Here is an 11,267-nt window from a genome sequence, read left to right as displayed (position 1 = left end):
GTAAATAAGCTGAGGTACCTGTCTTCCCTGGCAGTCTTCTCCTGTGTCCAATAAAAGTCATGGGTATCCTAGCCAGCTTCACCGTGTCTGCCTATGTGAGGAATTTGTTAGGATCTTTTACACAGGAATCCAGACACTGTTCTTTAAATGAGGATAAAATTTAGACATTACGCATTTCTATTTGACTGTCAGCTCCCCTGGGCTTGATGAAAGCAGCAGTGGGTCCCAGCTATTCAGCTCGCCCTGCTGTTGTATCTGGGGCTGCTGTGATTCCTGTGTAGTGTTGCCAGGACCTCAGAGAGGATGGAAATCCTGACAGGAGAATGCAGCCACTATGCCGCGGGGATTAGAGTTCAAAGTGCTTTAAACCATGGTGCCCAGTTGTCTCCAGCTGACAATGACCAGCAAAGTCCACAGAGACACAAGCGGTTTTATCCGAACCTATCTTGGGACTACTGCTTGAGGTCTGCTAATTTTCCAGCTCCTGCTTTTGACATGTTAACCCCTGAAAGCCAGGTCTTCTGTTTTTCTTATGTGTATTAGAGGGACCAGCGATGGCCCAGTTTTTGTTCCTTTTCTGTCCATTGTCACTGATAGAGCCCTGGTGAGGACTCCTTGGGAGTGGACATAATTTAGAGAACATTAAGGGAGGGACCAGACTATGGGAGTGCAATGACAGATGGTCACGAATGCATGTTGTGGCTGAGCAATGCTCGTGGGAGGCGTGAAGGCCCTGGAGGAAATCTGCACCAGCTGTAACGCTACAGCAAAAAAATCAGAGCGAAGGCAGTATGAGAAGGGCAGTTACCACTGACACTGCTCTGAGAAGGTGCTAAAGGGCAGGTGAACACAACCTGCCATGTCCAGGCAGATTGCTCTGGTGGGAGGGGATGGAGAAAAATTGATTTATCTTCTGATTTAGCTTCTATAGGTATGTCGGTGATAAAAGGAAGACTAGGGAAAATGTGGGCCTTCTCTGGAAGGAGATGGGAGACCTGGTTACCTGGGACATGGAGAAGGCTGAGGTACTCAACGACGTTTTTGCCTCAGTCTTCACTGGCAACTACTCCAGCCACACTGCCCGAATCACAGAAAGCAAAGGCAGAGACTGGGAGAATGAAGAACCACCCACCGTAGGAGAAGATCAGGTGTGAGACCATCTAAGGAAACTGAAGGTGCAGAAGTCCATGGGACCTGATGAGATGTATCTGCGGGTCCTGAGGGGACTGGTGGATGAAGTGGCTAAGTCACTATCCATCATATTTGAGAAGTCGTGCCAGTCCGGGGAAGTTCCCACTGACTGGAAAAGGGGAAACATAACCCCCATTTTTATAAAGGTAAAAAAAAGGAAGACCCAGGGAACTACAGGCCAGTCAGTCTCACCCCTCTGCTTGGCAAGATCATGGAGCAGATCCTCCTGGAAACTGTGCTAGGGCACATGGAAAATAAGGAGGTGATTGGTGACAGCCAACATGGCTTCACTAAGGGCAAATCGTGCCTGACAAATTGGGTGGCCTTCTACGATGGGATTACGGCATTGGTGGATAAGGGAAGAGCAACAGGCATCATCTATCTACCTGGACTTGTGCAAAGCTTTGACACTGTCCCACACAACATTCTTGTCTCTGTATTGGACAGACGTGGATTTGATGGATGGACCACTCAGTGGATAAAGAATTGGCTGGATGGTCACACTCAAAGAGTTGCGGTCAACAGCTCGATGTCCAAGTGGAGAGCAGTGACAAGTGGCATTCCTCAAGGGTCGGTATTGGGACTGGCACTGTTTAACATCTTTGTCGGTGACATGGATGGTGGGATTGAGCACACCCTCAGCAACTTTGCCAACCACACCAAGTTACGTGGTGCGGTCTACATACTGGAGGGAAGGCATGCCATTCAGAGGGACCTTGACAAATACAGGCTGGGCGGTGAGTGGTTTGAGAGCAGCCCTGTGGAGAAGGACTTGGGAGGTATTCGTGGATGAAAAACTGAATATGAGCCAGCAATGTGCGCTCGCAGTCCAGAAAGCCAGCTGCATTCTGGGCTGCATCAAAAGAAGTGTGGCCAGCAGGTCAAGGGAGGCGATTCTGCCCCTCTACTCCACTCTGATGAGACCCCACCTGGAGTACTGTGTTCAGTTCTGGGGCCCCCAACATAAGAAAGACATGGACTTGCTTGAGTGGGTCCAGAGGAGGGCCATGAAGATGATCAGGGGGCTGGAGCACCTCCCCTATGAATACAGGCTGAGAGAGTTGGGGTTGTTCAGCCTGGAGAAGAGAAGGCTCTGTGAAGACCTTATAGTGGCCTCCTAGTACCTAAAGGGGGCCTACAGGAAGGATGGGGAGGGACTCTTTAACAGGGAATGTGGTGATAGGATGATGGGTAATGGTTTTAAACTGAAAGAGGGTAGGTTTAGATTAGGTATAAAGAAGAAGTTGTTTACTCTCAGGGTGATGAAGCACTGGAACAGGTTGCCCAGAGAAGTTGTGGATGCCCCATCCCTGGAAGTGTTCAAGGCCAGGTTGGATGGGGCTTTGAGCAACCTGGTCTGGTGGAAGGTGTCTCTGCCCATGGCAGGGGGGGTTGGAACTAGATGATCTTTAAGGTCTGTTCCAACCCAAACCATTCTATGATTCTATGATTTATGCACACACACCTGCAAAACAATATTGTCCTTTTCCGAGAACCGTGTACTTTGCTTTAACTTGCTGGGGTACAGTGGCTTTGATCTGAAGAGATGCTGATGCTAAATGAGAACAAGGCAGTCTGCAGGTAGATAAACTAGATAGACAGTGAAATGGGAACAAGATTCGGAAAAATATTTACTTTTAATTCTCTGTACTTTGTAACTGAGATGCAGTTTTTTGAAAAATCTGTGATTCAAAAAAAATTAAGAAGAATATTTCACATGGATCATTTCCTTTAAGAGTATTTACAAGTGCCCAACTGAGTGAAGCCGCAGGGTCAGCACCTAGAAGATGAATACAACAATAACAAAGGCACGGCTTCATGATCCTTCTCAGGTACGTATCGATATAACTCCTCCCTTCACACAGGGACATTTGACTGATCCTGGAGCGCCTATCACCACTCCTGTACAAATAATAACAGTGTGCTGTGAAGAAATAATTCCTTTCTGATGGGGTGCTGATATGCCCACTAGATGGTACTAAGCATTGACTCTGAAATTGCTGATCAAACTTCCTGCTGTCAATATTTTCAGGCTCTGGGGGTTGTTAGAAAACCTCTTGGCTTTTCCATTTTTTTGATCCATACCCAGCTTTATAAATAGGTGGGGTTTGTCCCATTCAGTGTCATTGTTAGTTAGTTCAGCATGGGAAATGGTGTGATACAGATTAAAATAACGAGCCTGGAGGCAGAGAGAACGTGTGTGAGTCTTAACTGCTGCCGCCTTTGCTTTAGACAACACATTCAACCCCCGTACAGAGAATGACCCAGTTCCTAAGGGTTTTTTTTTGTGTTGGATCTTTATCAGACTTGGCTTTTATAGTTCCTGGAGGCTTTGGGGCTCATAGAGGGCACACATCGATGACTTCTTCCCTGATAAATAGAGAGCAGTTCATTGTGTGAGGCAAAACATGTCCTCAGAGGGAACGGGATATTGGAAACATCATCAGTAGCTAGCAAACTGTTTGCCTTGCTCAGATTTCTCCCCAGGCCTGGCATTATACTTGTGCTGGGCTTTCCCCTGCAGACACACCAGAGCAGTCCCACAGGGCAGCAGAGCCATCAGGCCACTGATGGCAAGTCGCACGCTGTCGCCTCTTCCCAGGCAGAAGAGCAGATGCCAGGCAGAGGCTGCAACTTGGCTGAAAACACGCACTGGAGCTGGTCAGTGGGTGCTCAGCTTGGCTCATCTGAAAGGGATCAGGCAGGAGTTTGCTAACAGAGGGGGCGGGGGGGGGGGGTTAAAGCATGTCCTGGCTCTCCCCTGCTTTAGGGCAGGAGAGTGTCCTGCAGGGACCAGGAGGACCACACTTTCCCCAGCATGGCTGCAGTGCCCAGCACCAGCGGTGAAGGGGTGAGTGCCACTGGAGGCATTCCCCTCCCGGAGGGGAATTAAGCCAAAACGTTCATTAATGACACAAAACCATGCCAAGTCAAACAGTTCATTTCAAACCTGCATGTTTGCTGCTTCATGGCTTCCTTCATAGCCTGGTACTTAACTGCTGTGGAGTCCAGCAACATTGTGGAGTCCTTAAGCTGTGCCCTTCCACTATGGCGATACGTGCATTTCTATAGCAACAAAAATTGGGGATTTTGCTTATGAACAGTGTTTTGTACAGCTGAGAATTTCCACAAAATTCTTAAAAAAAGACACAAATGCTAGTTTGGATATTAAGATTAATATATTTAATCTTTCTTGTTTGTAAAACAAGACATAAATTTGTGTATATATATAATTTATATATTTTTTATTTATATATACTATATACAGACAATAAAAAAATTTTCCTCTGTATTAGACTGAGAGATTTATGGAGGAATGATATAGACATAACGGGGAGCTCAAAGAAACTCAGAGTTTCACAATAGATAATTCACGGGTAAAAGAAAAACACGGCTCCCTGTCGGCCTTCAGCATTATAACAGGCTTTGCCCACCACGGACTGAAATCTGAATTGGCTCTTCCACTGTATATTTGCTACATGGTTCTTGAAAGCAGGAGGCTGTCCCCACAGCAGGATCCTCTCTGCCTTGCTGACAGCAATGGCCAAAGTCCGGGACAGCCACGGGCCAGGGGAGGTTATTGCACTCGGTAGAGGATGCGCATGTTAAAAGCACATTGTGCATTTCCATAACTTCTATGGAAGAACGAGAGATTTTGAATGTGCATATTTATAAAAAATAATAGAGATGGGCAGCGATTGATCATACGGAGATCCCTGATCATCCCCAAGCGCTGGGGCAAGCTGGCTGGGTTTGACAACTGGTCTCACTCCTGGTGCCATGAGACTGATGCTACGGTCTCCCTTTCCAGCCGGAGGTGGGTGCAATGGGGAGAGGTGCAGGGATCCTGGCAGGACCCACTCTCCCTGTGCATGCGTGAAGTGCAGTGGGTGGCAGGGTAAGGGCAATGCAATGTGTAACCTTGCATTTTTCTCCTCGCTCTGTTTTGGAGTGTGGGTGACTGCAGTGAAGCACCAATTAAGGCGGTCTGATTGATTAGGTCTAGAAGCTAGACTGGGATGTGGAGGGGAACCTCGGGGTGAGAAGGGAAGCAATTAGGAATCATTTTACTATTCATATGGAAGTGAAAAAAAACAATCCAAAAACCCCAACTCCAAATAAATAACCATTACACAGTACTAAATAATGCTTCTTATGGCAGTCAGTCTGATGGAAGCAGGAAAAGGACCCCAATGCCCTGGCAAGGAGGGCAACTCCTTTGGCTGATGGCAGTAGCACTGCCTGGCTCAGGAGCAAGCCATAGCTCACAGACAAAGCTGATCTGGGATTCCTCTCTAATGGGTATGGTGAAAGGAAATAGGAGAGGGTTTGGGCTGAGCCTTGGAGGCATGGACCTGACCTCTGAAGAATGGTGTGAAAGAGGTTTCCTCTCAGCTGCTAGCCCAGCTTCTGGCTTGCAATGGTCAAAGATCAATCTGGGTTCCTTGCAGGCTCTCTAGCATGGACACAGCCATCCAGCAGAGGAAGGGGAACACAGAATCATAGAATCGAAGAATCACTTAGGTTGGAAAAGACCTTTAAGATCATCAAGTCAACTGTTAACCTCGCACTGCCAAGTCCACCACTAAACCATGTCTCTAAGTGCCACATCTACATGTCTTTTACATATCTCCAGGAATGGTGACTCAACCACTTCCCTGGGCAGCCTGTTCCAATGCTTGATAACCCTTTTGGTGAAGAAATTTTTCTTAATATCCAATATAAACCTCCCCTGGTGCAACTTGAGGCCATTTCCTCTTGTCCTGTCACTTGTTACTTAGGGAAAGAGACTGACACCCGCCTTGCTACAACCTCCTTTCAGGTAGTTGTAGAGAGTGAAAAGGTCTCCTGTGAGCCTCCTTTTCTTCAGGCTAAAGAACCCCAGTTCCCTCAGCCACTCCTCATAAGACTTGTGCTCTAGACCCTTCACCAGCTTCATTGCTCTTCTTTGGACATGCTCCAGCACCTCAATGTCTTGTAGTGAGGGGCCCAAAACTGAACAGAAAATCGAGGTGCAGCCTCAACCAGTGCTGAGTACAGGGGTACAATCGCTTCCCTAGTTCTGCTGGCCACACTATTTCTGGTACAAGCCAGGATGCTATTGGCCTTCTTGGCCACCTGGGCACACTGCCAGCTCATATTCAGCCGGCTGTTGACCAACACTTCCAGGTCCTTTTCCGCCTGGCAGCTTTCCAGCCACTCTTCCCCAAGCCTGCATTGTTGCATGGGGTTGTTGTGACCCAAGTGCGGGACCTGGCACTTGGCCTTGTTGAACCTCATACAACTGGCCTTGGCCCATCGATCCAGCCTGTCCAGATCCCTCCGTAGAGCTTTCCTACCCTCAAGCCGATCAACACTCCTGCCCAACTTGGCACCATCTGCAAACTTACTGAGGGTGCACTTGATCCCCTCACCTAGATCATTGGTAGGGATACTAACCAGAACGGGCCCCAATACTGAGTCCTGGGGAACACTACTTGTGACTGGTCACCAACTGGATTTAACTCCATTCAGCAAAACTCTTTGGGCCTGGCCATCCAGCCAGTTTTTTACCCAGTGAAGTGTACACCCATCCAAGCCATGAGCAGCCAATTTCTCCAGCAGAATGCTGTGGGAAATGGTGTCAATGGCTTTATTAAAGTCTAGGTAGACAACATCCACAGCCTTTGCCTCATCCACTAAGTGGGTCACCTTGTAGAAGGAGATTAGGTTAGTCAAGCAGGACCTGCCTTTCATAAACCCATGTTGACTGGGCCTGATCACCTGGTTGTTCTGCATGTGCCGTGTCATGGAACTCAAAATGATCTGCTCCATAACCTTCCCTGGCACTGCGGCCAGACTGACAGGCCTGTAGTTCCCTGGATCCTCCCTACTTGCAGGCATTAAGCCCTCGCCTTTTGCACAGGCAGTACCTGTGCTCAGGACTAGGGCACTGCTGCCTAAGCTGTGAGAGTAGAGCCTGCTAGGGGGACCTAGCTCTGCCCCAGGGTTATGGCATCCTGCCCGTGCTAGGACTACTTCTGAGGCTCTAGCATAGCAGCAGGGACTTGCACCCCAGAGATCCATTCTGCTGCTAATTACGTTGCATTTGTGGGCCAGGAACATCCTGGAGGCAGAAGAGCTGTTTACATGGCAAGACACTGGTTTGGGTCCAGACTGCCTAACTGAAGCCAGATCTTGGCTCAGATACTGCTAACTCACTGGCCTACCACACACTGTGACAAAGGTCTTTGTACAAGTGAGGCCCAGAACCACAGGAAACCAAACTAGCGGGGAGATGGGGTGACTGTGCCCCGCAAGTATCGTCACCAACAAGACAGCATGCGAAAGCAAGCAGAAGAGCTGCTTGAGACCCCTGACAAGCTGGTTGCACAGCTTGTGACAGGGCATGAATTTACCCTCCAAAAATACCACCAACACAACCATCCATTCTGCAGAGATAAAACAGCATCTTGGCTACTGCAAACCACAGTAGATGTGGGCTTGTAGACACACATCCTCACCAGACCTATGTGATTTGAGAATCACTAGCACATGGCCCAACACACTGGCTTGTTGGTTTTCATAGCTGTCTTACTTATTGATCAACGTCTTTAGGGAGCGTGTGAGCGTGCTCATGACAGTCGCAACTGTGGCTGACTGGCGGGCGAGCTGCTCCACGGTCTGCTGGTGGCTCAGCGTTCTGGCCGTGGACTCCTCCGCAGCCTTCAGGAGGAAGGTGTAGTTTCTCACCACTTCCTCCACCTTCGTCAGCAGCTCTTGGCGCTGGGACTCCGAGCGCACGACATACACCAGCCTCACAAATGTCTCAATGAGGCTGCTTAGCACCTGGAAGCTGCTCGTGATGGCAGAGAGCATGTGGGTAGGACTCTTGTCGACGGCTGCCACGCGGCGGCAGGACGCCCGAAACTCCTTGAACTTGAGGGCGAGCTCTTGCTTGTACTCAGCCAGCTGGGATATGTAGGGTTTGCAGTCCCGGGCATCAGGGCTCACCACACATTGCCTCAGGATAGTCAGGAGCTCATTGGTATCCAGCTGCACTTGCAGAAACCCATTGGGAAAGCTGTAGGCATGGCCTCGAAGGGTGTTGATCTTTGCCAAGCTCCCCTCAAAACTGGAGGTCCTTAAATCTATTTCCTGGGTCTGACTGTCATTGGGACTGCTGCAGGCTGTTGCATCTAGGACCTGAAGAGTCCTGCTCATGACTGGGACCATCTGATTGTCCAGCTTCATTCCTGGGAGTATCTGCATGGGGATGGAATAGGACAGCTCATCCTTCTCACTCCCATCATCTGCAACATCGCATTTCCTGTAGTAGAAGCAGTACCGGATGGAGCAGCACTTCTCATCCTCCATGTCTTCATCCCGCAGCTCAGCAGGACTTGGATACATCTCCTCCTGGACAGAGAACACTGCTGAACTCTTCTGGTTCTTTTTCTCCTGTGCTATCTGGACATAGGAGGGGTCAGCCACTCCAGAGGCTTCCTGGATTTTGCTCTTCAGAACAGGACAAAGGATGCTGGGCTCAGGCTCTTTCTGGGGGCCTTTCTGCTTGGTTGTATAGATGTTCTGGTAGATGTCAGAGGACAGGGATGTCCTTTCAGTCTTATCTATTTCACTGACACTGTAGCGACGCAAGAGCTTCCTGTAGTGGGGAGCACCCATGCATTCTGCCTGGGAAGTGCACGTTGTCAAACAGGACACACTGTTTTCTGGATCTGACCGGTAGTCTCTGGACTCTAAACTTGTGGATCGTATCCGCTTGCCTTTGGAAGGGCTGCTCACGCTTGTCAACCTAATGGCTTCTGCCTGCTTCTGGTCATCAGTAACTTTATCCCTTCCTCGCCTCTCCAGTTCTGGCATCACCAGCTGGTTAGGGGGTGGCCTCACCCCCCTGCAAATCCGCTTGCAGTCGCAGCTGCGCCTTTGCTCCCTGGACATCCCTGGGACTTTTTGCACAGGACTGCTCCTGAGCTGGCAGCTGCAGCGCCCAGGGGCAGGAGGGTGCAGATACTCCTGTGGTGGGAGGTCACCTTTGTTCTTTGGCTTGAGCAGTTCTTCAAGGAATTCTAGCTCATACTGCTTCACCTTCTGCAGCTGGGCCTGCCGCTCATCTGTCTCCTTCTTCAGCCGAGTTGGAAATGTTGCAGAGAACAGGTTCCTCAACCTGAAGGGAGCTTTTGGAGCTTTGGGTTTAGCTGGGACATCAGCATCTTGTTGGGTTACCTCCAGGACTTTTTCTTCTTTTTTGGAAGGCACAGTGCTGATCTGCAGGCTCTCAGATCTGGGCACCAGCTGGACTGGCCCTTTGGGTTCCTCACTGGTGCTCCTGAAAGTGCTACCAGGTGATGGAGAGTGCAGATTGCTACTCTCAGCTTTTAAGCTTTTGGCTGAACTATCCTGTTGCATTTTTTGTCCTTGGTTTGAAGGAGCTGTGTGTTTCTGAAAGACGAGGCTTGTGGCTTCCCCACCTGCCTTCTGACCTGGCTCTCCACTTGTGGCTTTTCCTGAAGCATCTCTACTCACTTTTTGCTGGTAGCTTTTAGAGGCAAAAGTCTTACCAGGCATTGTTTCCTCACCTGCTGAGGCGAGGTGGAAAGCTTCAGCCTTACTGCCATGGGCTTCTTTAGCACTTGGAGAAACTTCACAGCACTGCTGTGGACAGAGTTGCTGCTGCTGCTGCTGCTGACAGTTGCATAATATCTCTGCAGTTTGTGGACCTCCTTTAAGTTTCAAAGGCTTGCTGCTGGCTGATGCACAGCTGCTGGTACCATTCATGTTCTTGTCTTCTTTTGAGGCTGCTACCACTTGGGGAGCTGAGCCTTTTGCATTTGCCACTTGCTGCAGAGCAGCTGAAATGATGGCTGGATTTACACCACTTTTTTGATCCAGGAGGAGCTTGGAGCTCGGCTGGACCTCTTTGAGCATCTTCTCTTGTAGATCCTGTGCCTTCTCCCTGCTTGGGACTCCTGTGGCATGCAGCGATACCTCAAAGGCAGCTTTTGTGTGGCCTGCATCCTTGCACTCAGAGCCTGGCACTGGAGCCCCCCTGTTCTGCTCATTAAGCTGTGGGGTCAGCATCGGCTGGACAGCCAAGGTGTAGCTCCGATCAGCATGCTGCTGCTCCTGTTTGCTCTTGGAATTGCTAAGGCTGGGGCTTTGGTGAGGGAAAGCTGGCTTCAGTGAAGGGCTTGGCTCTTGGTGGCTGAGGGAGTAGGGTGAGGTGAGAACAGCTTGGGCAGCACAGCTCTGTATTCGGAAAGGCAGGTCTTTTCTGGCCAGGAGGTTTTCTTTGTTGATGTGTTGAGCGAGGAAGTAGGCTGCGTTCTGATGCTGTTTCATAGCAGAGACCATCTCTGAGACATCAGTTAGCTCTGAAGAGTTGGTTTCATGGCCAGAATCCAAGGATGACTCAGGAGTAATGGCAGCCAGGACAATAAGACCTGAAGAGGGACATAAAGAAAACCCCACGACAACATCCACACACACTGCTTTGCAGAGAAAAGGAGAACTTCAAGCAGCAGGAGGGTCCCAGGAATGCAGGACACAGCATCCCATTGGAGAAACTTTAGTGACTTCCCGCAACCAAGAGTTAATGCTTTTAGGAGAGATCACTTGTCAGCACTGAGCTGGCTTGCTAGCTCAATTCAGCAAGAGCTCTTGGCCCAGAAAAAGGTCCTGGGAAGCCTTCCAGCATTAGTGATAGCAGAGCTACTGGGACTTGTCTGGAGTGAGAAGGAAAATTGGGCAACAGCTACTCTGCCATAGTGAGTAGGGCAACCAAGATGGGGAGAGGGACAAAGGACCATGCTGCCAGAAGGCTGGTTCCAGGGACACCCATCTGACAGCAGGTTTGCCCTGTGAAGGGCTTACACACTTCAAAACCTGGGTGGGAGCCTGCAAAGACAAAGGGCCAAAGGTATCAGCTGCGTGGGGTCACAGCAGGGAGGAACTCATGCTCACAGTACTGGTTTGTTAGTGCCTCACCCCAGCATCGTGTCACGTGGACCATGGCAGATACAGGATAATCAAGAGACTCCTTCAGCCGCTGTCAGGGAGAGGAGTCCCACCTCAGC

The 11,267-nt window shown here is 49.7% G+C and overlaps 2 protein-coding genes across 4 annotated transcripts in view; both read right to left on the bottom strand.

Moving 5' to 3' along the window:
- Positions 1-4,481: 4,481 nt before the first annotated feature.
- Positions 4,482-11,267, bottom strand: part of LOC126050292 (gamma-aminobutyric acid receptor subunit gamma-4) — a 338,971-nt gene continuing 332,185 nt past the window's right edge. The window contains exon 10 of the transcript XR_007509488.1: positions 4,482-6,157. The gene's annotated coding sequence lies outside the window, so the exon portion shown is untranslated. The remainder of the gene's footprint in view (positions 6,158-11,267) is intronic.
- Positions 6,151-11,267, bottom strand: part of FRMPD3 (FERM and PDZ domain containing 3) — a 65,031-nt gene continuing 59,914 nt past the window's right edge. For all 3 annotated transcript variants that reach the window (XM_049827946.1, XM_049827945.1, XM_049827947.1), the window contains one exon: positions 6,151-10,634. In XM_049827946.1, the coding sequence (XP_049683903.1) occupies positions 7,765-10,634 (2,870 nt within the window). In that variant the 3' untranslated portion in view covers positions 6,151-7,764. The remainder of the gene's footprint in view (positions 10,635-11,267) is intronic.

Source organism: Accipiter gentilis, chromosome 24, assembly GCF_929443795.1.
Source record: "Accipiter gentilis chromosome 24, bAccGen1.1, whole genome shotgun sequence".
NCBI classification, from domain to species: Eukaryota; Metazoa; Chordata; class Aves; order Accipitriformes; family Accipitridae; genus Astur; species Astur gentilis.
This window is presented reverse-complemented; position numbering and strand designations above follow the sequence as displayed.